Here is a 26,984-nt window from a genome sequence, read left to right as displayed (position 1 = left end):
GGGTGGCACACTGCATTTGCCCCTCAACTGGGTCGAGACTCTTAGTTTTTTTCAATATATTCGCTGCACTTGCAGCTTCTAAGTTGCTGGCCCCACTGCCCCCTCGCTCCATGAGCCGCTGCTCGCGTGCCTAAAAATTGTTTAGGCCTCTTCGGAATTTAAATCTTTTTCAATTTCTACGCTCTTTGCGTGCAAATCGCTGCAAAATGTTAATTTCACAATGTTATGGAAAACAATTTATGCTGGCGTCTCTAATTGTGCAACGCCTGTTGGGGGCGGGGCAGGTGCCTCATGTGGCATCGCCTACGGCCTCTCGTTAAAATCAAATTAAAATATGATTTCATGTTTTGGCACTTTTCAAGTGTATCCAATTGCGTGTCGCGACACGTAACTGGAGTCCAACCAGAGCACACGCCTTATCCAATTAGCATCGAGTATTATTCTAATTTTATTAAGACTCAAGCAGTCAATGGGCTTCCCCCAAGTAACTGTAAATAGGGCGCAATTCAAGTGGAGCATATTGGAAAGGAAATTGTGGAAACTATCTTTTTATTCAAATAAATTCTCAATGTTACTTTAAATAGCAGCTCCTAACTATTCAAATCTCTAATTGAGTCACGCAGCTTCAAAAGTTTGCTTGGCTTATCTCCGGGCACAACCAATGGCAGCTTTAATATATATATTTATATAAACGCCTATATATCTCAAAGATCGGCCATTACTTTAAGACTGAGTAAAGATAAGCAAACGACAAAATGTGGAGCACAACGCACTTTAATCAGCCAACCAGAAAACTCAAAATTTCTGTGTACGTATATATATACATACATTCGTTTTTTCGGGTAGGTGGAGCTCATTTTAAAGTTACTTTTTTTTGGTAGAAAAAGTAGTTTTCGGTTGAAATAGATAAGAAACTTAACGGTAAGGCAACTAACAGATGCGCCAACTAAAAAACTAATAAGAAAATGCTAACAGAAACAAGTTCTTGTTGGACGCCCAACAAATGCAGTGAGCGCGAGAGCCGGCCAAAAATTACACTCACAGAGAGTGAGAGACTCAAAGACGGAAAGTGAGTGAGCTGTTTTTGTGGTAGTAGTGCGACTGTTGGTGGTGGTAGTGGTAGTGGTGGTGGTGGTGGTAGTGGTCGTGGTAGTGGTATTCATGCTGATGGCTGTGCTGGTGGTGGTGGTTGTGAGTCCGCTGAGCAAATCAGCCAAACGCATCGAAGGTCTTGCCCCGCCACCAGAGAGAGCAGAGTGCTCGCTCTTGCCGACCGCGAGTACTAGTGCGAGTGCGAGCGAAGATTTTCACTCAATTGCGGACAGACCATTGGGTCGCTATGAGAGCGAACAGTGCAGCAATAGAGCAGACACAGTCGCCGGGGTGCAGTTGCTGTAGCTGTATATCGCTGTATCTGTGGTGGAATGAGAGAGATTTGTGTGATGTGTCGTTAGGTCGAAACGGTCGAGTCGGGTCGGGTCGTGTACCTTTTGCCACGAATGTTTTGCCAGTCAGGCTCTAAAAGGCCTTACGAGAACAGCTGAGATTTCGCTGCTCGCACGACGCGCATTTTCCACAAGATAGAAAAAATTTTTGAATTTTCTTTCAAATATATTACAATTAAAAATAAATATATATGTATATATATATACAAGAAAATCAAAGTGCAGCGCAAAGGCGAGCAAACAAATTAAAGATATATAAAAATAAAAATAAAAATTTTTATCGAGTCGCAAAAGTTTTAAATCGTGTGCGTGCAACGAAATAAATTTTTGAAATAAAAAAAAATATTTTCAAAATATTGAATATAAAATTATAAATTCAAAAACCACAGAAAATGTGTTGTGTAAAATGTGCAGATCAAAAATAAAATAAATAACAACAAATTGTATTAAAAATAAATTTTTAAACAAAATTATATACCCAGCAAATACTTTGCCCAAAAAGTGTGAGATAAATATTTAGAAAAATATTTAAAGCAGTTTAGCTAGAGAAGTTCTTTTGGTGACTTTGCTGCGTTTAGCGCGTGGAAAGTCCGTGCAAAGTGTATTCCAGCGGTTATTCCACGTGTTCCGATCCAGCCGCCAAAATTATTACGCACAATTCTCTGAGCGTGTACGGTGGCGGCGTCATGTGCGCCTCACCGTCCACGGCTCCCGGCTTCTTCAATCCGCGGCCGCAGACCGGCGCCGAGCTGTCGCCCTTCGATCTGGGGCTGTCGCGCTCCATGACGCTGGGCGTGCCGCCGCACAGTGCATGGCATGATCCCAATTTGAGTGGCCATCTGCACGCCTCGGCCGGACCCGGCTCGCTGGCGGGCACCAACACAAGTGCTGGCGGCAATGGCGGTGGCACCACGCCCAGCAGCGTGGCCAGCCAGCAGTCGTCGGGCATCAAGCAGGATCTGTCCGGCTTGACCGCCTCCACGGCGAACCTCAACCAAAGCGCGCATCATGTCATCAAGGAGGATCTCTCCAGTTTGCCCAGCGCCAATGGCAGTGGCTCCACATCCGGCCATCACACAAGCGGCGGCCAATCCGGCCATGGCTCAGTGGACCTGCTGCCCGTCATCAAGGGCTCACAGTCGGCCAGCTGCTTGGGCAGTTCGGCAGGCGTCAACAACGGCGGCAGCATCACGCCCAGCTCCCAGGCCAACAGCTCCCACTCACAGAGCAGCAACAGCGGCTCCCAAATCGATACCAAACCGAACATCGAGTGCGTCGTCTGCGGCGACAAGAGCTCCGGCAAGCACTACGGACAATTTACCTGTGAAGGTGAGTACCAGCACCAGCCGGCTGCACCAGGGGCGGAAGGGGGTTAATTGTAATCGTTAGATAGTCATTGACTGCTAGTCGACAGTTGATTTCAATTGTGACTTCGCCAACCTCATAGCTTTGCATAACACCGAGTGGATCTGCAGCGATGATGACCAAACAGAATTGTTTGGACTTCGAATAGTTAAGCTGGCAACACTCGCAAACTACTCAAAAGCGTGCTGATCTTGACAGTTACTGTGAATTATGGCAGTTTGATGAGTTGGCAATAAAATTCGGTGATGTATGGCAAGTTGTCTAAGGTGGGCGTGCAGAGAGCGCGGCCCGATGAATGACAGCAGTTTGAGTTACTTTGCTAACTGTTTACAAAAATACAAACAGTGGACACCTGGCTAACGGGGCTCGTAGGAAATCTCCAATTTGATTTAGCTAGTAAGCACTGTACCAACTTAACCAAGTTGGCCTGAGATACTTTTGTATCTCAAACTGTGTTTTACATGGATGAGTTTCGTATACAACTCAGCTGCAGATACATTTGTATCTTTTCACTTAATCTACTTGCTTCAAGTCTGACTCAAAGCTCTAAGCATTACATATATTGCAGGAGTCCATTAAAGATTGTTTTGTATCTTCTCAATAATTCATTGGATACATAAATATCTTTATAGCTCAATAGAGTCACTTATCAGACTTAGCCAGCTACTACAGTACAATGAATATTCAGTTTACACTTTTAAATATTGCTCTTCATTTTAGTCAAAAGATTGAAGATATTAGATACATTGACATTTACACTAGTTCAATGATTAAAAGATACTTTTGCTGCAGCATCAAAAATCAAAGATTAGTTACCAGCTGCGGATTTTTATAGCTTTTATAATTAACAGTTAGATAAAGAATATTTTGTGTAATTTATATTGAAGATATCTACTCTTCACTGTAACACTCATCTCATATCTCTTGGGAGCGTTTTCCAATCTCAGCTACGTTTGCATATGAAATTTTTCGCAGAAAATGTCTCGAAAAAGCAGCCGCCTCTTGAGTCGCGCATTATGTAAGACGGCGCGCTTCTCAGATACTTTGGGCTGGTCAAAACGCTGTTACAGCAGACCAAATGCGCCGCGATCCCGCGCACGCATCTCAACGCGACTCGACTCGCTTATCGCCAGATAAAAAATAAAATAACAGCAAAAACCGAGTGAAAAAAATTATTATTATCTAAATAAAATACGGTGCGCGCTTTTGTAGCAAGCCAAACAATTGTTGTGCAAACATGCAAATTGTGGCGGCTGTGGCCGCTAAATGAAGCGCCCACCTTTTTATTGTCTTAGACCTGGTCGAGATGCCAGTTGGCAGTGGCAGCGCAGAGTGAGCAGCGGGAGCGGTCTGCGTTAGGGTGTAGGTACTTGAGCTGCGGGGCAAAAAACTGCACTCATGAGTTTAGATTAACGCTGCACGCAGCGCTGGCATTTAGTACAGCGGCCAAGTTGAACTTGTCATATTCGTATCTCTTCAAATGTTCTGCTTTTAGTCAGAGAGAAATTACAGCTGCAGAGTGTATCTATGCGCACAGTGGTTGCTGCTATAGAAAATGTAGCAGAAGTGCTAAGAGCTTAGAACACTTTAATTAAATTCGTTTTGATATTGATCTTGGTTAATTATGATTTTTATAGAGATTTATAAACATTTTTTGTCTTTATATATTTATTTTGCAATATACTTCTGAAGTATCTTCGTATTATCTAATTTAAATGTCAATAAGGAAAGTTAAAAATAATTAAAAATATATTTTGAAATAATTCATGCCAACTCTCAGCAAATCAATATATAAATTAAGCTTTTATTTCCACTACAAAATACATTTATCAAGCCGTCAACTGTCTTTAGCTGTACTCATGATGAAAAGTATCTCACAGATACATTGCATAGCTGAAACCACTGTTCATTTGGCTGAGCTGGCAATGCATTGTAGGCGCTTTTATTATTATTAATCACCCAGCGTTTTGTACGCATGCGCAGCAACAACACCAACAGCAACAGTAACAGCAACAAAGACAACTAGAATAGCAACAACAATCAAAAAATGTGGCTCAGTGACCGCCTCGCTGCATTCTGAAGGTGTTTTCTGCCAGCCGCATGTTGCCATGCATGTAGCTAGCAGATACATGTATCTGCTGTTGCTATTGCTGTTGTTGTATATCTTTTGGGGGCAGCAGCAGCGGCAGCAGCAACTACTGATGCTCCAACTGCTGCTGATGATGTTGCCACGATAGCAATCTATTTTGTTCTATGCAAGTCTCTCAAGACTCGCTACAAAAATGTTTTTTCGAAAATAAATAGTAAAGCGCTTAGACGCATATCATTGCCAGTTATGCGTTATGTGCGCTCTCTTTTCCACTCAGGCGCCCTCTCTTTCTATTACTGCCTGGCCGTGGCATCAAAATGCCATAATGTGCACCGTTTGCGTCCTTTCAGCTGATTCACTTCCAAAAGCTGAGCTACACGTACTTGCAGATACTTGGCACAACTCGTTTTCTTGCCGCTGTCTCACTTGTCTGTCTGCCCGTCTGCCTGTCTGTCTCGCTGCGCTGCCTGTCCAGTTGCAGGGCGCAATATGTGAAATTTATTCCAAAAGGCAACCCCCCTTCATGTCTCGAGATTAATTGTAGCTTATGCGTATGTGTGTGCGCCTATGTGTGTGTATCTGTGCCTTGAACCCTAACCCCTCACCCGTACAGGCTGTGTGTCCAACTTGTTTGATTCTGCACACAGCTGCTTCTTCAATTGGTAGGTGATTTCGGCATACCTTAAGCAGTATCAGTTGCCCACTCATTATTTTGTTTTTGGCTAAGCAGTCACGGTTTGAACTCCTGTTGAAAAATTTGCGCTGATATCAGCCGCCTGATAATATTAATGATGAGTGGCTCACTCTAATGCAACATCGGCAACACAAGCCATGCACTTCCCGCTCGCCCATTAATTTAGCTATTTGTCATGGCTATTAGTTGGCAATACCTGAGCTTTTTCACAGTCTTTTCTCTATGTTTTTCCAAGAACCTTGCGCACACGTACACACCTTTTGCATTGCAAATTGTGCTGCGTTTATTTATTGCATGAAAAGTTATCTTAGCGCCCATGTCAAAAGCTAATTAAGTTGATTTATCTGCTGCCCCACATGAAAATGACAAATAAATTTTATGAAAAATTACTGCAACATCTAAGTAGCTGGCGTGCAATTAATTAAATGCCACATAAACATCAACAAGCATGGCGCAGAGAAAACTCTTTAAGAAAATGCAAAGAAAAACTAGTAAATAATAAAAGAGAAATAACAACGCAGACTCGGGAGCTGGCGCTTGTCTAATTGTTAAGCGCGAACGGCTTACATTAGAGCACTGTGCGAATGTATCTCAAAGATACACGGATACTTTGTCAACCCAATGTTGTAGGCCACATTAACATTTTGCGCCAAGCGGAGGAGGCACTTTTTGATGTCAGTCCATTTAAATAGTTTCCCACGTTCCCGCAATTAAAGCGCAGCACAGTCCAAGCTCAAGAATTCGTCTGTGGTCAAGCGGAGGCTCGTTCGTTGTCGAAAACTACCCAAAACACAAAATTGAAGTAAAAAGCAATTCTTGATGTTCACAATGTCACAGTTTATGCTTTATGCTTGTCCATAGTCATCACTGTGCGTTTGTATCTTGTATCTTGTATTTGTGTGTCGTCTCTTTATGCTGACTTTGCCTGTGGGCTGAGCGTTTCCTTTTGAAGACATTTGCTGAACAACATGTGTGGCTTTTTAATTCACTTCATTATGCTGTAGGCAAATAAAGCATTTAACGCAAGTCTCTTTCCACATGCCAAAAAAAAAATTGTGAATTGCATTTAGCAATGAAAAAGAAAAGAAAAAGAAAAAGTTCTTCTTTCCCTTTACACTGCTGCGCTTCGATGTGACTTTTTGGCAGAGAAGTGAATACGATTTCTACATATAGAAGTTAAATTTGACTTAGAGCTACTAAATTTTGTTATAATATTTTAGTCTTAATATTTTTTTCAATTTTATAGTGTAAAAATTTTGGAAAAACAATAAAAGTCCAACGAAATTTGCTAGAGTTGCTTGAGTAGACATTTCTTTTGAAGAATTCTTCGCTTGGTTCTTTAATAATGTCTAAGAAATTCTTATGCCTTTAATTATTGATTGCTGTGCGAAATATATTTATGACTTTTCACTTTTTCACCTCGCAACGGGCTGGGAAAATGCCCGAAATGGCGCTTGCAGAGCCTTCGATAAATTATATGAAAATTCCAGTTGGTGAACTCAGTCGCTGAGCTTTAACAAAAGGCGCACATAAATCAATTAGCTGTCTACTCGGTGCCCCAAAAACCAAAATAAACTAAAATCAAAAATAAGAAAAAAAAAAAACAAAAAGCCAAAAGTAAGAGCAACAAAGTAAATACGATTGCAAAAAAATTAACAACGCCCACAGCGCATTTCTCAGATGTGTTTTTCGTGGCTGCAATTTATGGCGTTGCAGCCTTTTCTGCTTGCTGGGCGTGGCAGCGACGCCCGCCACCAAAAAGCGTATTTTACTTATTAATTAGCAACGAAAAGCTTCATAAATACCGAAGCTTGTATTAAATTTGCATTCATTTCAGGCGAGCGAAGGGGACAGTTGAATTAAGCCCCATATCATTTGCTATGAGTGCATATAAATCGCTTTATGATAAACATTTATAACTTCCGTGCGATTTGGCATGATTTACGTACACTCCCCACTCGGCAAAGTCTTCCTTCAACTCTTATTTTGCTGCTGCTCTGCCAAGTTGTGGCCATTGAAATTGTGAGGTAGCTGAAGGCAAGAAATTCAATATTTACAGTTTTTTTTTTGGTGTGCTCTAATCGGGAGCTGCAGCATTACTCAACTGTTTGTCAACATTAATGAGCCGCAAGAGTTTGGCCTGTTTTTTTCTTCTCTTCTTTTTTGTATTGGAAAATATTTGGCACAAGCGCCAGCCCTTCATTAAAAAGCAACAGCGAAATCGCGTCGAATACGAAACTTAATTGTAAACAGATTTTCGAAAAGACAAAACAAACAACTGAAACAGCAACAGCAACAACAACAACAACAACAGCAGCAGCAACAACAACAACAACTGAGGCCAGACATTGTAATCATTAAGCGCTGACTTGTAGTACAAATCGTTGTACTTAGAAGCCAAGTTAAAGCCAATAAAGCTGCTGCCACAGTTGCAACTGCAACTGCAACTGCAACTGCATTTGCAACTGTGCCTCGTCTCTCTGCCAAATGAGGCGCAAAAAATGCATCCTGACACGAAGCGATTTCGTAAACTTGCCCCTGCCCCATCGTTCCAACCGAAAAAATCGTGAACTAGCGAGCGACTTGATCCGCTTTATAATGTAACGGTTTAATTAATTATGTTAAGCTACAGCCAGGGGCAACGTGCAACATGCAGCAGACACAGTTGTTGCCACTTCATGCGCAATTTTCGTTAGCAGCCAACTTGGCTAATCGATCAGCTGCAGAATGGCCCTACCACAAATATATATTCGGCTATTCTCCCGCTTTAACTTGATTTTCGTGCCCTTCCCTCAGCTGTGCACGTTTCGTGGCATCCTCCATATGCACTTGCAACATTTGCAGCTAGCGCTAACTCATGACGACATGCCCCGCGGTGTAGTCTCTTTAATAGTGTAGCAACGCCGCTGCAATATAACCTTTCTTATCGCCATGTGTCTCGCTGCTGTTGCCCAGCTACATGACTCGGACTTGCAGCGGGCCTCGAACTGGGCTTTGGCCCAGCCACTTCCCATAGAGACTTCTAGCTGCGCATAACTTCACATAGCATCAGTTAAATCAAAGCTAAATCGCTTATCTTTATTTTCGCCAAGACTCTGTCGGCCTTTTGTTGTTGATGTTGATGTTGATGTTGTTCTTGTTGGCGTTGCAACGTGCGAATTGCTCTGCATATGGTGGCATATGGGCCAAGACGTTGCCCAGACGTACCTAATATATATACAAATTGTGGGCTAAGAAAACGGGTTTCCCTCTGCAGTTGACTCAACGGCAAAAATATCTGTGGCCCACAGCGAACTTTGTGGCACCAAAAATTTTACTCAAATGCAAATTTTTAACATGTTTTCGCCTCTCTCACGAGCAGGGATCAATTCATAGAGAACTCAGTCAATATGATTCTTAATCAGGTAAAAGTTTATTCAACATTCGATTCACAGCCAGAAACCAGCTGAATCCAATTTACAATTGTCTCGGTCTGTGCAACATTTTCATTAAGTGGTTAGTTCTTAAAATTTGCCACAGTTGCGAGGTTTGTTGCAATTGTTGCCGCAGTAGCAGCAACAGCAGCAGCAGCAGTTGCAGCTCTTAGCTTCAGATAATTCCCACAACTATCTTTACCATTGACCTATATCGAGCTATAAACCCTGCTGCTTTATAGCAATGTCAACCCCGAATGGCGTTGCCTGCTGTTACCTGCTGCCTAGTAATCAGCTGTGGGGGCACCTGCACAGCAACTGCAGCAATTGGAACTGAGCTTCCGCCTCGCGAAGTTCAAGCGCGTTCATAATCAGCGCATTTTGTAGATACTCGAAGTGCATGCAAGTTAAAACATTTTGCGGTTCGTGTCTGGGTCTGCAATTATGTTTCGGTTGTACTCCAGATACTTTGTCTAGCTTTTGCAGCGCTTTGGCTTTGCCGCCGGCTCAATCTCAGTCATCAGTTTGCCAGTCTTCAATAGAGAGGAGCGCGTGTCGAATCGTTTGCGCTATGCGAACGAACACCTAGAAGGCAGTCGATAAAGCCATTTACTGTTGACCAGCATAGAAAGTATTGGGTTTATAAGAAAGCTTTCTGCACTTCAAACTCTCATTATTTCATTTCATTATTCTTCCACACTTATACTTTGTGCTGTGCCTTGATCGTGTCACGAGCTGACGCTCCTCTCTAGCCTTCAAGTCTTGAGCCGCTGTGCTAATTACTTGAACTAGCAGCCTGCACATGTAAGCTTAACATTTAATTATTGCGACTTAATGATGGCTCTCTAGCTGTGTACTTTGGGAGTGTGTGTGTGTGTGTGTGTGTGCTCGGGTGTGTGTGCTGGTGTGTGTATGTATTAATAATTAGAAAATGAGCCGACAATGGGGCGGCGTCTGGTCGCTGCTATTGACTCTCTGTATGTTACACTTCTGTGCAACGGTGCATTGACCGACCGCTCGAAACCTATGCAATTGGCCAAAAAACCGAAGCTTGATTTGGCAATTGACTACTGTGCAAATAGATACTTAGAATACTCATAGAGTGGCACTCATATATACTCATTAATATATAGTCAAATGGACTCGTTGGCTGTGGCCCTAACCAATTTCACGCTTCAAATTGGAGCGGCCAAGCGGCAAAAGCCTGCACTTTCATTTATGAAGCGGGGGCATCTGTGGGCACCCATGGCCATGGTCACGCTACAGATGTGAGGCACGGGGAGAGGGGTGGGCTGTTGATATCGTGCTGTTTTCGCACACATTTCAGGAAGTTCAATTAATAGAACGAACGCTTGAGCTTAGCTGTTGTTCTTGGAAGTCTAACTGTATTGAACGCTTTATGGCGCGTAGCGCACGCGAGTGGCTACCCACACCTGCCCCTACCACTCCCGCGCCGCAGGCTCGCAATTAAGCTCAAGCGTAATTGAAACTACCGCAAAGTGCGCCTGGCTTATAGCTAAACTGTCTGCACTTATGAGATACATTTCGAAGCCATAGCAAAGCCTGGGGGCCAATCAGCTCTAGGGCTTCTGAGGCGGGCGGGAGTGGGACAGTATATAGATGCACTCCAAATGACTTTTTGGGCCTTACACCTTCACAGCTTCACAACGGCATCTTCATCTGTAAGAGCTGCATCTGTGGCTGTATCTGCATCTGCGCCTAAGCATCTTTCTCTCTCTCTCTCTCTTTCTCTCGCTCCACCCTTTTGCGGTTATTGATATAACATGATATGCCAACAGCGCCCGCCCCCTCTCGCGCTGCCACTACGCCCCTCTCTGCCTAGGCTTACGGTATCTTTTGGCTCATAGTTGAATGCTTCTGCTCGTATCTTCATCAATAACGACACAGCGCAGCTTTCGCATCGTCTGAGCTCCAGATAAAGCGGCGATATGCGCATATGGGCAGCGCCTGGTCGCTCGCTTGCAGTTCTTTTATTTTCGATGCTTGGCCAAAAGCCGTAGGTACCACGGCCAGGCCTCAGCCTGTCCAGCCTGTCCCTCAGTCCAACAGCAACAACGAGAGCCACAGCCAGTTTCAAAGAGGCAAAGGCAACGGTACGTTTTGTGCAGAAATCGTGACTTGGTACAATATCGTTATTCGTAGATCATATGGTGTAAAAGCTTAAGTGTGTGCTGTGCATGAGTGTGTGTGTGTATGTGTGTGTACGTGTGAGTGTGTGTATATTTCCTAGATGCCTTTTAGTTGCATCTTGGGCTTGTCTAGCGCGGCGTGTGAGGCCAACGTTTGGCTTGGCAGCTAAGACACTGCGGCATGCCCTTCTCATATTAGATGCAGCTACTCTCAGATCCGGCATCTTATCTTCAGCTATGTGTGGATGAAGAAAGTTACAAAATAGCTGCGTTCAAAATTTCAAGCAAAGCATTCTTAAAATTTTCTGCCTGTGGCAGATCTAAGATCTGTTTCTCACTCTCACTTTTAATCAAACTTTACATTAGTCTGCATCAATTCCTATTTCAATGCAGCTCAAAGCTCAAGTATAGCGCATCTGTTGATCGACTTGAAGACAAAAGCTTAAAGTTCCCTGTGCCTGGGCACGTTTTAGTGCACACGATCGCAACGCAGCCGCTGCGCCGATCGCCTCCCCGCTCCTTAAATAGTTGGGCAGGAGCGCGCATTGAAAATCTTTTATAGCACACAGATCGCATAGCTCGAGACTTGGCTGCGACTGTGACTGCAATGCTGGCTGGGCCTAACATATTTTGTTTGATGATGATTTTACAGCTTAAAACGAATTTTATGAGCATATGCCATTGTTTTGAGTTATTGTGAGAAATTTTGTGTGGCATGGCCCGGGCTGCGGCCCCCGCAGCCGAACAGGACCAGGACGCTCGCTGTCTGGCAATGAAGAGGAGGTGGGCTGCGGTGCAGGGCAACGCAAGTGATACACATGTTTAGCTGGATGGCGACATCAAATTGCAATGCAGCTTGTAAACAACGCGACGGGCTCCAACTATATCAGTGAGTGCTTAATGGCTGCCCACAACAACAACAACAGCAACAACAATTACAACAACAAGCTTGTCTAGTCTTTAGTCTTAACAGTAAATTCGTGGAGCCAAAAACTAAAATTCAGCAGCCGCCCAGCAATATAAGAGGCACTGCCTCTTCTTTTCGAGACGGCGGCTACTCGAGTGCTCGAGACAGTCGTATCTTCGTGCCCACAGATACACTTTGTTAATTGAAAGCCATTAAAGGTAATTTTATGGAAGGCGTTAAGCCATGAAACGTGTAACATGACCATTGACATGGCCAACAAGTGAGGCACCTGGAAGGGGCTAGGCTTTCGTATAGCAGGACTAGGACAAACAACTGCGAGTGTCATGAAGTGAAGCGCAACTTGCCGCATTTGGTGGCATGTTCTGCGCTTTGGATACTTTGCTTTACAAGTGGTAACAATTTTTGTTGCCCTTTTTTTCCATTTGATTAAAGTGCCATGGAATTTGTTTTGCTTGTTCCAAAGCATTTGAAGGTGTAACTGAGAGAAAGAGGGATCATAAATATGTAAACTCTTTTATGAAGAGACTTGAGTTGAGTGCATCACTCGTTGCTTTATATAAAAATTTAGACAATTTCAGCAATGATTTACCAATATTTCTTCACTTTCTAAAATATATATATTCTTTTCTATATCCATTTACAGGCTGCAAGTCGTTCTTCAAGCGCTCCGTGCGGCGCAATCTAACATATTCGTGTCGGGGCAGCAGAAGCTGTCCCATAGATCAGCATCATCGCAATCAATGCCAATATTGTCGCTTGAAAAAGTGCCTCAAAATGGGCATGCGACGTGAAGGTAAGTCCCCTTTATATAGTATAAATATATATACATACGGTGATCTACGAAATTTCTTACATTGGCTGTGGGTCAATTAAAAGTCAAACAGTGAGGCAAATACATAAATAAATTAAATGCGCAGAGACCGAAGGCAAACACACACACAATGAGCAACAACCACGCCGTAAAACGGAAGTAGAACACGACTGCAGACGAAAGCAAATTTGATTTTCGACTGCATGTGGGTTACGTTCGGTCCAATAAATGGGACAACTAAATGTCAGATGCTACGAATTTTCACACAACACACAATTGACAAGTGTGGGCTGCTCTCTTTTAGCTGTGCCAAGTGGTCTGCCAAGGTGCCAAAGAATGTGCCACTTGATGATAGGCCGGAGCTTAAAGAACCTCAACGAAAAAACGGGTCATGTCCTCAAAATAACTCACAAGAAACAGCTGTTATATCACAAGACTCTTCGAACCTTTTTCGCAAAAGTCCAACAACAGCCAAGTTGTTTACAATCTTTTAGCTTCAACATAGTTCTATATTAAGCTGAGACTCTCAGAAATACTTACTTAATCGAAGTCCTCTAGATAACTTAATAATCCGTCTATACGCGGCATTATAGGCGCTCAATTAGCTGTACATTCATTGTCATATTCCATTGCCTATCAATATCTAACTCCACTCCACACATGACATTTAGCCAAGTTCCTTAACGACATTAAAGCCAGCAACAAAGTAATATCAGCGTAAGGTAAGACCTTTGGCGTATGCTCAACCAGTAGATACCCTATATTCAATAAATGGAACACTTAAGGTATCTTAGGAAAGCCCTCTTGGCTACTCTTCCAAGTTAGCAACTATTGCATTAGTTCATCAGGCCGTCTAGCCACACTTTATGGTACAGGGTATACAAAATAACAATTAAGCTATGGCTGCAGCATATTGACCCCAAAGATCAAATGCAAACTTGTTCGCTCGTTGGTTAATAATTAAAAAAAAAACATGAGTACTCGAATAATCGAATACGCGAACAGTTGAATACTTGAATGCTTGAATACTTGAATACTTGAATAGCTGAATTAGGAATTAGCTCGATATTGTAATTTGTGTGTCGACACTTTTTTCACTCTATGGCGCTTGCGGCACGCAGCCACGAGGCACAGATGATTTATTAAAGTTAATTCGATTAGATCCACTGACATACACTGACAGAAAATTATAGGTTAACTAGCCAAAGCATCGACAGCCTAATGATGGACGTGTGCTAGCTCAACAGGAAGTTATAGCTAATCAGGCGAGAAATATACACTCCATCAAATATTTTGTATATTTTTAATCATTTCTTGCAGTGCACCAGCTGACTTAATCGAAGGCAGCATGCAACAGCGCAAATATTTGGCATAGCTGAGCCACAAATGTTTTTTTTTTTTGTTTACAAATTGGCAAACGACGACAAATTGACAGACGCCACTGTGAATCGATCAATGAATGACTGACTGACTGACTGGGTGACTGGCTGACTGACTCACTGTGTGATTGACTGATTGACTGACTGACTGGTCGAGTGACTGCTTGACTGGTTGGTCGGTTGCCTAGTTGCAGTTGTCGGCATTAACAATTAACAACTGTCTGGCCCAGAGAGAGGGAGATATATGTATAGAGAGACCTGTCCGGCTGCTGCACAAAGCTGTTATTATTTGCACTAATATTGACAGGTTTTTCGCAAAATGCTAATAGCCCCCGCCGCTGCCGCTGGTGCTGCTCTGACGGCAGCAGATGTTGTGATTTGGGTTAAGAACGAGGCAATTAAAATGCAGCTACAGCCACTGCCATTGTAATTAAATGTATCTAAACATTGATTTAAGCGCGGCTATTGCGCACATGAAAATATTAAATGATATTTTCCTATAGCCAAAATATAAAAAACAAGACAGATGTCTAAATACACGTATATTCAAAAGTCTTTTTGGCTAGGCCAAGTACCAAGTGTTGCCTGTGGCTAACGAACAGCGCTGTGAACCCAGGTGTGGGCTACCTGTTTGGCCATTAAACATGCGATTACCTGTAGCTCTGCCACTGTCACTGACAACAACTTGTCAACTTCATCATCATAAAACGCAAAAGAGTTCAGCACCTTTTGCCCCCTTCTCCACATGGCGTTTCCTAATGTACAAGTTCTGCGTAAAAACTAGTTCACAATAATCCAAAACCTATATCAGAGCTGAGAAATCGTGAGAAAATGTCTTTTCTGCATAGAATTTCAGTTCGCTTTTTTTCTTTTTGTGCGTTCTTTTTGGGCGCTACTTAGCATAAAAGCGGCACAAAGGTTATGCCTTGGCAGACCTGGTCAAGCAATTCTACAGCAAAAAACCCGAAAAAGCGCATAAAATCAAGGCACGAAGGTCGCTCTAATTAAATTGCAGTGTCAATTGGACGGGGTGGACTGGACCCGGGCTGAGGTTGGGTCAGCGAACTGGACAACAAATTGTGCCGTAACTTGTTTCTGCCCAGGGGCTGAGCTAGGGAAATTAATTTCCGCTTATAAAAAGCATTTTTTTGTCAGCAAAAAGAAAAAAAACTAAACGAATTTACTGTAAAATTGAACTTGAAATGAGGCAACTGGTCGCAAAACTACAGAAACGAGGGTTGAACTGGGCTGATCGAGAGATACGTTTGTGATGTAGGGTTATCATGGAAAAAGTTCAAGAAACATAAACAACATTCTTTATAGTATGCTCAAAAATGTATAATCTTCCAAATTGAAAGTTGAAAAAAATTCCAAATTTCTCTTTTGAAATAACATTTTATTTATATATATAATAAAAAAAAACTAAGTTTATTCCAACTGCGAATATATATATATTTCTAAGAAACATTCAGATCTTATAGCAAATTAATATAAAATTCCAATTTGACTTTGATTTTGAGCAAAACCAAAACATTTTCTATATGAAACAAAACTTTTGAAATGCAATTGACACGCTCAAATTAGACAGACACTGAAAGCAACTTATATCATCCGGGCATTATAATTAACAATGGAAATTTTAGCTGTGCAACAACAGCAACCAGAACATTAAAAAACGACCGTAAAGCACATTAAAAGCAAGGCAAATATTTAATGCGCGAATTTGCATAGAGTGAAAGGCTTTTTGAACCTGAGGCCGGAAATGATATTTTCATAGATGCATCGAGCCCTTGCGGCACGGATTTAGACGGATTGCGGCACTCAGAGACTTTATCCACTTGACCACAATTAGCTGCGGGCCACTTGGACACGCGCTCGAGTGTTGTTGGCTGCTTGACATGGCTCGATGACTTGTATATCGTTTATCGATTACATAAGTGCAAGGCTTAAACAACAATAAGAAACAAAAGCGCAGTTGAGACTTGAGCACGTGCTGGCCCACAGAATTCATTCATTAAGTAATCAAGCCAAGCCAAGCCAAGCAGACGCTGCTGCTCTCCTACTCAGAGCAGCTCTTCTCGCTCTTCATCTTTTGAATTGTTGTTGTTATTGCTGCTGGCTGCTGCGTTATCTGCTTAAGTCGTTGCTGTTGATCTGCTCTGCGCTGCGCTGCGCTGCAGTTGCGGTCAGTCTGGCAAGTTTTTGAGTCACTGTGGTCAGTGTGGAATATATATTTTCCCAGGCGCATAAATAAGCCTCGGCTCAACAACTGGACAGGAGTGAAAGAGATGGCCGCAAGAGACTCCAAGAGAGACCGGTTTGCCGCGTCTTCTGCTGTCTGCCTGCCTGCCTGCCTGCCTGGACAGATCCGCTGAGGATCAGCCGCGTTTTGCCTGCGCAAATTACGCAAATGTATTTCATAAATAATTGTCTCGTCCGGCGCTGGACAGTGGTCAAATGTTTGGCAGTTCCGGTTCTGCAACCCCCTCGTGCACTTAATTGCTTGCGTAAAGCAATAAACAAATACCCTACCCTGGTCCAAGTCCTCGGTGTGTTTCTCTTAGGATTTTTCATTTGTCTGCTGACCAAAATGCTTTCGCTTTTCGCTTGAACAAAAGACGTTACTTTTGCCTAGACAGCTGTGTGCGTGTGTGTGTATGTATAAACGTGTGTGTGTGTGCTTGTTGGGTCTTAGACAATGGCTGTGCCGAACACTTGGCCCGATCAATAATCATGTTTAGCTTTATTTGCTTTTCAGCGCCTTGGGCCAAACATTTTTTGCGATATTTTTATTTTGATTATTTCTATTGAAGCCCAGCCTGTTGCTCCAGCTCTTCGAGTGGGGTTAGGTGTGGTGCATATGACGACGTCTAGGTGTGTACCTCATATTTGAAGGTGTAAAAAAAGCCTTTGCTAACCCACATTTGCCAATAACACTCAACTAACAACGCGCAATGCTCCATTGTTTTTCATAACAAAATATTTGTATCGAATGCGTTCGGCCAAGCCCCTAAAAAATTGTCTCGAGTTGTGCTTTAATCCTATGCAGGTGTAACTTCGTACCTATACCTAATGCAAGGGAACCTTGCAGTTCAAAGTTCACACACAAGGAATGTGCTTATCCTACGAGCCTGCCAGCGCACCCTAAAAACCATTTGACATGAGAGCTAAGTTTTTCGTGAAGACTTTAAAATCGCAACGAATTTCATTTGGAATTCGATCCTTTTCTTGTGCTTTTACTCTCAATTATCTAATTGGTAATTTCTAGTAATAATCATAATTTAGTTCGCGAACTCAATATCCTTTAGGCATTTTCCGCCAATTATAACCGGCTCAGATTTATAGCGCTCTCAAGGTTGAGTTTTTGTGTTCATTTGCCTCTCAACTCAGTAATCAGTAATCTCTTTATCTCTCTCTTTCTCTTTCATAACCTGTCTCTCTTTCTGGTGACAGGATTTGCTCGGGCGCAACTTTTAAGTAAGTCTAACCCCAAACTCTAAATAAAAGCTCTTTCACTTTAATCAGTTGATGAGCTTTCGAAGTATTTCCCAGCAGCAGTCAGCTGAGCTTTTGATCCACGCCTGTCTCTCTCTCCCTCTCTCTCTCTCGCGCCTTTTCTATGCTCTCCTGAGCTGAGCTTTTGGTCTCAATTCGACCAGCTGTTGACTGTTATTGAACTAACTTTTTGCTTCTGCTCTGTTTACACATTTTAGGCTTAAGTTCTGTTCAACAGTTACACACGCACACTCGCACATACACACACACACTCACACTCTCTCACGTGCTGTTGTATCTTAAAAGATGCGTTGAAAGTATTTAGTTAAATTTGCATATCTAAGCAGTTGTGGCAACAAGGGGGTTGCAAGGGACTGCGACATTGAAATTATTTAAAAAAAATAAAGGAAAGAAAGAAAAGGGTTTTCAGGGTAGGCTCAAGGTAGTCGCAGCCGAGAAAAGTATCTTATGACGTTGTCGCTTGCAGAACAAAAGGGCAGCGCAGCGTCTAGGAGAGTGCGACTGAGATTGAGGTGCCCGATAGGCATTGTGCGTTGTGGCAGCTTTGCCAACAACGTTGAATGGGGCAACATTGTGTGGCGTGTGATGTCGCGGTCAAAATAAGCGTACAAAAGAGCGCGCATATTGAATTACTTAGCTACAGATACATAGATACACATATACACACATTCATATACAGATTCTCAAATGCAGATACATATACTAAATTTTCTCTCTCTCTCTCTCTCTTTCTGATTCTTTGCAGCTGTTCAACGTGGCCGCGTGCCGCCCACACAGCCCGGCCTAGCTGGCATGCACGGCCAGTATCAATTGGCCAATGGCGATCCAATGGGCATGGCCGGTTTCAATGGGCATTCGTACCTCAGTTCCTACATCTCGCTGCTGCTGCGCGCCGAGCCGTATCCAACATCCCGCTACGGCCAGTGCCTGCAGCCCAACAATATTATGGGCATTGACAACATCTGTGAGCTGGCTGCAAGGCTGCTCTTCTCCGCAGTTGAATGGGCCAAGAATATACCCTTCTTTCCGGAGCTCCAGGTTACCGATCAGGTGGCATTGCTGCGTCTTGTCTGGTCGGAGCTGTTCGTCCTGAATGCCAGCCAATGCTCGATGCCACTGCATGTGGCGCCGTTGCTAGCTGCTGCGGGTCTGCACGCCTCACCGATGGCAGCGGATCGTGTGGTTGCATTCATGGATCACATACGCATCTTCCAGGAGCAGGTGGAGAAGCTGAAGGCGCTGCATGTCGACTCGGCCGAATACTCCTGCCTCAAGGCAATTGTGCTCTTCACCACCGGTAAGTTGCTGGACATCCTATACAAGGATGTGCCCGCACTGCTAACCAAAGTTTCAGCACTGCTTGGCAAGCGTGTGGATGCTGGCAGTTCCAGCGATTGTAGCAATGATGATGTGATGGCCGTGGTGCGTGAACATCTCGATGAGCTGAATCGCTTGGAGCTTAAAACGCAGCTGCAGCAAGCGCCAATCCATTTGGCGACCTTCATGAAGAGCGTGGCGGGCGTTGAGGCTGCTGTGCAGCAGGCAGAGCAGCAACAGCAACAGTACCAGCAGCAGCAACCGTCGCTGACTTCCAGCCAACTTAAGACCGATCCAGGTGCTGCTGCTCATGCTTTGCCCGTTGTGCCCTCTGCCGGCAGCGCATTCAGCAGCTGTGCCAAGCCCAGTGCCAATGCTAATGCTGAAGTCGATCTGCTGGCCGCGCTGTACGCCAGCTCCAATGGCACCGGCGGCGGTGGCGGTAGCGGCGGCGATTCGAGCGGCAATAGCAGCGGCCTGGGCGCCTCGCTGCCCACACAACCTTCTCACAGCGCCTCATCCACACACAGTGCCAGTGCCTCACACTCTGTATCCGCATCCGCATCCGCATCCGCTGTTGCCCCCGTCACGAGCAGCTCGCTGGCTGGAGCATATCAGACGCCGGCGGGCATGTTCTATCAGACGCCGCCGCGCAGCGCCTTTGGCTCGGCCTTTGATATGTTCCATCACAGCACACCGTTCGGCGTCAGCCATGCGGCGGCGGCAGCGGCTGCAGCGGCCGCTCACAGCGGCAGCGGCGCCAACTTCGGTAGTCCCAGCTATAGATATTCGCCATATAGCCTAGCGGGCAGTAGATGGCAGTTGTAGACCCGAAGCCCTACCTCCCTACCTTCCTATCTTACAAGTCTCAGTCGTTCAGTTTAGTCAGCTCTACAGCTGAGCTTAGCTTATGTATCTGTATCTTATCTATTTATCTATGAAGTACTTAAACTATTTATATATTGTAAAGTTAAATTTAGTGCCTATTGCTTATGTATTTATTGCCTTAAACTAAGTCCTAAATTAAAGTAATCTAGCTTAGCAAAAACTTTGCCAAAAAGACATACAAACAAAGAAAGAAGAAGCTGACGCGAGAAGAGTAGAAAGAAGTTAAGAATATACGCTGCTGTTGCTGTTAAACAAAAAATTAATCCTAACCTGTGTTTTTACTTGTTCCATTTGTTACTAATTCTCTAAGCCGCTGTTGACTACTTTTAAGCGTTTTATTTTGTTTTTTTACTTACACTTAATATTTGGCTTATTTTTATTTAGTTAACAACTAACAATTATTTCAGCCTTTCTTTTACTAATATTAACTCCAGAAATTTTGATTTAAAGTTTTGACTGTAGAAAACTATTTTCTGCCAGCAGAGATTCTTTGCATTCGTAATTAAATATTGCTTTAAAATATTTTTTGAAAATCATTTCAATATACAGATAAAGTAGTATAAACCTTGCCTATAAAATATTTGAATATTTTCAATAATTCTTTATATCCACAAAATACGTGAGAAAATTATAACTTAAAAATTTCTTATATTTAATATTTTTTATTTATTTCATCTCTTACTTTCTAGACTTTCTAAAAAATTTTAAATATATTTAGTTTCGTATTTTTTAAATTTTCATACAATTTCTTTATTTTCTAATTTTAAGCTCAGTAAAAAGGAAAATTAGAAAGTATTGAAATTGTGTTCCTTCACTTAAACATTTTTATGATTTTATTCTTTTTATTTTTAGATGATCAATTCGCTTTATTATCAAGAAATATTTATTGGCTCAATGATAATAAAACCAATTGATTGTCCTTTATGGAACTTGAAAGTTGAATTTAAAATTTCAGATCAAAATATTCTATAGCTGTGAAACCTTAAAATGATGAAAAATAAAAAAATCAATAACTGATTAAGGTCTCTAGCAAAGTGGAAATTGTTAATGAATCGGTAATTTAAAAAATCTCATTCCATAATATCCGATTCATATGACAATTTCGTTATATAAAATAGAAATCTATGAAAGCAGCTAGCTCTTAAAATTAGAATACCTAATAACTGGCTGCTTTCATAATTTTCTAAACTGCATTTCATTTTTATTTTTCGATTACTAATTTTGCATTTTTATTTTTAAACAAAAGCATCAAAAAATCACACAAAGCTGCTTCGCACACACACACATTTATGGCACACACGATCTGGACTTTGGAAACAAACACACACACATACGCCTAACACACACACATACGCATTTATTCATATAATAAGCACATTTGCATAAATATTAAACTTTTCAAACTAATTTGGCACATGGCTTAATTTTAATGTTTGTTTCTAATTTATTTATATTTATTTTCGTTTTTAGCCGAAATAAATTCGAATATTTGTATGCAAATATTAATTGTTTGAACTATAAAAGCTGCATATTTATTTTGTCTAAGTTAAGCTTAAGTATAAACTAAACTAAGTTAAAGTTTTCGTTTTAAGTCGAAGCTGCGACGATGGCGCAGCTGTTGCTTTGTCTGCCACGCTTATCTGCCCATTGTCCATTTACAGTGGCCAAATAATGCAGCAATGCATTCAACTGCAACTCAAGCTCAGTTTAGCTCCGCTTTGCCCCTTCGGCACGCCGCCCATGTGTGCGCTGCTTGGCCTGTTCGGTTTGTCAAGCAGCTGTCCTCGATCTGCGACACTGACTGCACACAATCCCCTGTCCCTCGCCCGTTTGTAGCTGGCGACGTTTATTGACGTCGAGATACCACATTATGAACATTAATACAACACTCGTTTATGTCGCTTACTTACAAGCCGCAACGGCTGCTCCTCGGCCAGGTCCAGCTAGCTGCAGCCACAGCCATGAAAATAATTTTCCAATTTCCAAAACGCTGTGTGTGTCGAGTTTTGGGCTTTTGGGCTGGGGTCCATTGTGAGGGGGCGTCGCGAGTTCGTGTTGCCAGAGCTTCGACTCTTCGAGCTTTAACTTCGACTTCGACTTCGACTTCGAGTTTGAGTTCGACTGCGACGCCAACTCTGACTCTTGTGCAGCGCAATTGCATTTGAATTGGCTGCATGAGTCCATAAACTGCAGCCGATCAATCGCTGCAGTGCAAGCCCCTGCACTTGCCCCTCTCTGTGATAGACACGATCGCAGTAGTAAAATACCGGGTAGAGACTTAGTCGATCTTCTGCCTGCTGCCTTGCAGCCAGGCGGCGGCACGTTGACGACATGTCTGCCCGAGCTCTCTGTGGTGCATCTTCCAATCTGGTTGTGGCCACGTCTACCTCAGCGCACCACCCGTTCCACTCTCGCTCTACACTCTAGCTGCCTGATTGCTGTCGTTTGTTGCAGTTGTTAAGAGTTGTAGCTTTCATGTCTTAGCCACACTTTTTGACCAACATTTTGTGTTGGTTTTAGCTTTGGCCAACCTTTGTGCCTTGGCTCTGCCAGTGTCGGTGTCTGTCGGTCTGCATCTGAGTCTGGCTCTGCTGATGCTCTTTTTCTCTGCTGATGCCCAAATCGTTTTGTGGGTGCTCATTGATCGCCTGCGCTACTTTCCGAAAATTGCCACAGACGTGCCTTTGTGCCTTGTAATTAACAGTTTCGTACACAGAGACCTCTCTTTGATCAGAATCATTTTTTGGGCGCGTTTTTCCTACTTTGGCTGAGCCTCTCTTCCCTTTCCCCACGCGCTCATAGCTTAAATTTTCAATCAGTTAAGCCTAGATACGAGATTTAGCTTCGATCAAACTCTCGAGATATTCAATTTGCTTCGGCAAAATAGCACGAGGCTTTGCTTTACAATATGAGCTAAATGTACTTAATAATAAAAGTTATTTTTCAGGTTGTTGAACAGGAATTTGATTTGATCCTAACATTGATTTTTTTATATTATAAAATGCCTTAAAAATATCTGACTAAAATTCGAATGTTTATTTCTCACTTCTAAGTCTTATTTGATATTTTCGTACTGCTACCAGGTATTATCTATCTCTTCTATTCCTTAAACACGTATCTCTCTTCATTGATATATTTTTACATTTTCTCTTCTAGCCAAAGACTCGATTGATCGTTTCCTTTCATAATATTTATTTAAATTTGCAGCTCAGACATTTCTCTGTTCGTGTTCCGAATCTATGTCAGAGACTGTCACCAAGCAAATACCTGCCATTTTTATGTTGCATTTCTTGTATATTTTGGCCAAACAACAACTTTTACAAATGGTGCTCGATTATAAATTCATAGCTGACCTCACATGAACCCATCCCAAAGGCTCGAGCCATATCTGCGGGCGTTTGTCTTGTTACTTATTTCTTCTTGCATTTTCCTAATGCTTATTAAAACTAAATAAAGTTATAACTGTTACCAAGGCAGACACGAAGTCCAACAACGTACTAGTTGCTGGCCATAAAAACTATATAATAAAATATAATGCAGCAATTCATAATTTTTGGTTAAACAGCTTAACCTTTACTTTGCTCCGATTTGGGGGATGGGGGACGGAGCAGGCTGAGGCGGAGCCTGTGCCACGTTCTTGTGTGACCAAAAAACCAACAACAGCAACAGCCACAAAATCTGCTCCGTATTCGATATGCATGTTGTTGTAACTGCATTTGCTGTTTTTGTTATTGTTGTTGTTGCCGTTGCAGTTGTTGTTGTTGTTATTGGCAGCACAATTCGGTTACGTAGTTACATCAACTACTTTACGGTCATTATGCATTTAAAACACGCGGTCACGATCTCCGCGCTGAGTTAGTAACTGCGCAGAAGGCAGCCCAGGCAGAGGTCCAACCAAAAGTCCCCAAAAAAAGCAAAAAAATACAAAACCGAAAACCAAAAATCAAAGCCAAGTTAAGCCATAGTTATAGCCGCAGCCCGTTGCAAATGCCCGAGAAAGCTGCAGCTCGCGGGCATCGAGCCGCATTTCTTTTGGCCAAATTCACAAACTGGAATTTCTTTCACTCCGTCGCCTTCTGCTGCATTTCAATGAAAATAAAATTTTTGCTTGACTGGCTTATTGATTCGAATTGTAGCCGTTTTTTCTGCTGCTTCTTCTGCTTCTCATGTCCTCTGGACTCGTTTTCTTTTATGATATTCGCTGTCGGTGCCTGCGCTCCGGATCATCAAAACCTAATGGCCAAAGTCAATTGACAATTATTGACCATGGCCAAGTGAAATGATTCGCTCAGCTTTTCAATCCCAACTGGCCAAATCTAATTTGTAACTTCACGATTATTGCCGGATTGTTGTTGTTGGTTGTTGGTTGTTTATGAAATGAAATGGTTAATAATGGCTAATTGAATTTCTGTTGCCTTTGGCGACAAATCATTTATCTTGATTTACGCGCATTGTGTGCTTCGAGCCGGCCTTTAAGCCAACATTGCAGTTAACGTTCAGTTTTGTTTATGATTTGTTTACTTTGTGGGCCAACTGGAAATGGCCTGAATGCAGCATGCAGAGTTTCTTTACTTGTCGCAGTTCACTTTGTCTTTGCCGTATCTTAAATAGTTATTAACTGCTCTGTGAGTCAGCTCGAAATTCCTTCTAATTATATGCAATTTTTTATTTATTTTTATTAAGCTTTGCGGCATATCTAAGCTTGACTATTCACTTAGCAATTGACAGAAAATTAGTTAAATGCATGTAAACATTTTTTGAGCATTTAAGATTTGTTTATTATTGCACTTTGCACAGAAGGCAGTTATCGACTTTTATACAAGTTCTAATATAAGATTTGGAGAGCCCTAGACTTGGTTAAATATATATTGCAAAGGTTTCCAAAACGAATAAATTTTGAACACACTCAAGCTAAAAATAAATTTACATAAAAATTAAACTGTAGATTTTTAGCGATAATAATTAATATAAGTTCTGCTTAAGGCAATAATTAAGTATTATAGTATTATATAGAAACTTTTTAAAATTCTTGTTAGCCTTTATTATTTATTTATTTATCATTTAAGTAAATTCTAAGATATCACTGGACGTCTGCTGTTTAGAAAACGCTTCACATGAAGTTCTTGAAAAATTAAGGTAAAAAGTATTTTAAATCGAAGTCAGTTTCTTTAGCTTAAAAACTCAAAGCAAACATTTTAAAGAGCTATGAATCAATAACTAATTCTTTTATTTCCCGTTAAATATATCGTCGCACAACTTTATGAGCTGCTCAGGCAGCTATAGCGCAATTTTTATCGCATAAGTGTGAATATGTTAGCGATCAGTTAGCTTTGCCACCAGACGAGTTAACTCTAATGAACCTATTGCCAATTTGTTTGACTCATTTTACATTGTGACTCAATGTATTGGCTTTCAATTGACAGTTGGCAACCAGAAGTGGGTTTGCGTGCAGCTAAAGACAGCTACGACCAATGAAATTCAAAGAGCTGAAATGCGAGACATTTAAACGACACATTACGTCCCATACCTGGCATTTTGCAATGCAATGCAATCAAATTCAAATTCAAATTTGAATTCGAATTTGAATTCACACTGCAATCGGATACGCTTGACGACGAGTTGGACACCCAGCGATGGCCAGCCGATTGCCCACAAAGTCAGCAAATGGCCAATTCATTAAGCAGCAAACCAGCTGCGCGATAGCAAAAAAAAAAAAGATGAAAAAACTGTTATAAATGCCACTTGTAAATTTTGCGTAATGTGCAAAAGATACTTGATGACCATACTTTGAGCTAAAGATAGTTTTGGCTGGCTGACTAATTAAGTAAATGGAATATGGCATTCTTAACATCTATTGAGAATACTTCAAGCTATGCATGCCTACAAGTGCTGATGTCTAATTTGAATTTCAAATAGGCGCAGCACGACAAATATACCCACATATATACAGCTCGTGTGTGCACAAGTTGTTGTGGTTTTACAATATTTCAAAAAATATACATAGACACATAGACAGACACACACAAGAGTTTATATTGATAAGCAAACTTTTGTGTCGCTGACAATTAACACTTGACGGCACACGCTGCGTATGCGCAATGTCTTTAGCTTTAACAACTAGTCAACAACATAGCGAAGAAATCTCCTCAGCCGACCCCGCCCCCTCACTTCTACTCCCTCTTGTTTATGGCCTTTGTCCACAGGGGCGTTGCCGCTTAGTATAATTTTCGTAAATTTAATTAAACGGCCTCTTGTTCGACTTCGAGTCCAAGTCCCCAATTGGGCATAAATCATGCGAGTGACGTAATTCCGTCATGTGCCATTTTCTAGCTACAGTTATTATTGATGTTGTTGTGTGTGGGCGTGGCCTTAATTTATGTTGAGTTACATTTTGACGCTAACGCTGGAAACCCATTCGCCGGATACGTATTGTAAGCCATTTAAGCGCCAGGTGAACTGCATAAGCACACAAACCATTTGCGTATACAAGAAATTGTCGCCTGGTTCGAAATTTTCACTAATTATGAATTTGTTTTGTTATGTGTTTTTAGATGCCTGCGGTCTGTCGGATGTGACACATATTGAATCCCTGCAAGAGAAGTCTCAGTGCGCTTTGGAGGAATATTGTCGAACGCAGTATCCCAATCAGCCCACGAGATTTGGCAAATTACTACTCAGATTGCCATCGTTACGTACCGTCTCCTCACAAGTAAGTAGAATCGAATCAGTAAATAAAACGTCACTTAGAATAGCTAGAAGCATCTTCTTAATAGTATAGCGTAAGTGAATAAAGAACCTAAAATACTTATGCATATTTGTTTGCTCGTGTTCTTGTTGTCTTTTCAATTAACCAGGTCATTGAGCAGTTGTTTTTTGTGCGTCTAGTCGGCAAAACGCCAATCGAAACGCTGATACGCGACATGTTGCTGAGCGGCAACAGTTTCTCTTGGCCCTATCTGCCTTCGATGTGACACACAATGTGGCGCCAA

The 26,984-nt window shown here is 42.1% G+C and overlaps 1 protein-coding gene across 2 annotated transcripts; it reads left to right on the top strand.

Annotated features, from left to right (window-relative positions):
• Window positions 1-1,882: 1,882 nt before the first annotated feature.
• Window positions 1,883-26,984, top strand: LOC111604574 (steroid receptor seven-up, isoforms B/C). Of its 2 annotated transcripts, XM_023322677.2 has the most exons (5): window positions 1,883-2,774; window positions 12,728-12,877; window positions 18,536-19,087; window positions 26,547-26,704; window positions 26,850-26,984. In XM_023322677.2, exons 1-5 carry the CDS (start codon window positions 2,132-2,134, stop codon window positions 26,964-26,966), a joined length of 1,620 nt encoding a protein of 539 aa, XP_023178445.1. In that variant the 5' UTR covers window positions 1,883-2,131; the 3' UTR covers window positions 26,967-26,984. The 2 variants fall into 2 exon arrangements, with proteins under 2 accessions (XP_023178445.1, XP_023178444.2); XM_023322676.2 differs by lacking the exons at window positions 26,547-26,704; window positions 26,850-26,984 and having other exon boundaries at window positions 18,536-19,948.

The sequence above is a fragment of the Drosophila hydei genome, unplaced genomic scaffold, assembly GCF_003285905.1.
Source record: "Drosophila hydei strain 15085-1641.00,03,60 unplaced genomic scaffold, DhydRS2 tig00000063-arrow-pilon, whole genome shotgun sequence".
Classification (NCBI taxonomy): Eukaryota; Metazoa; Arthropoda; class Insecta; order Diptera; family Drosophilidae; genus Drosophila; species Drosophila hydei.
This window is presented reverse-complemented; position numbering and strand designations above follow the sequence as displayed.

Excerpts from the sequence above, each read along its gene's own strand:
- LOC111604574 (XM_023322676.2), top strand. The coding sequence starts at position 2,132 with ATGTGCGCCTCACCGTCCACGGCTCCCGGCTTCTTCAATCCGCGGCCG. Across the intron at positions 2,775-12,727 it reads CGGACAATTTACCTGTGAAG|GCTGCAAGTCGTTCTTCAAG; the intron begins GTGAGTACCAGC and ends ATCCATTTACAG. Across the intron at positions 12,878-18,535 it reads AATGGGCATGCGACGTGAAG|CTGTTCAACGTGGCCGCGTG; the intron begins GTAAGTCCCCTT and ends GATTCTTTGCAG.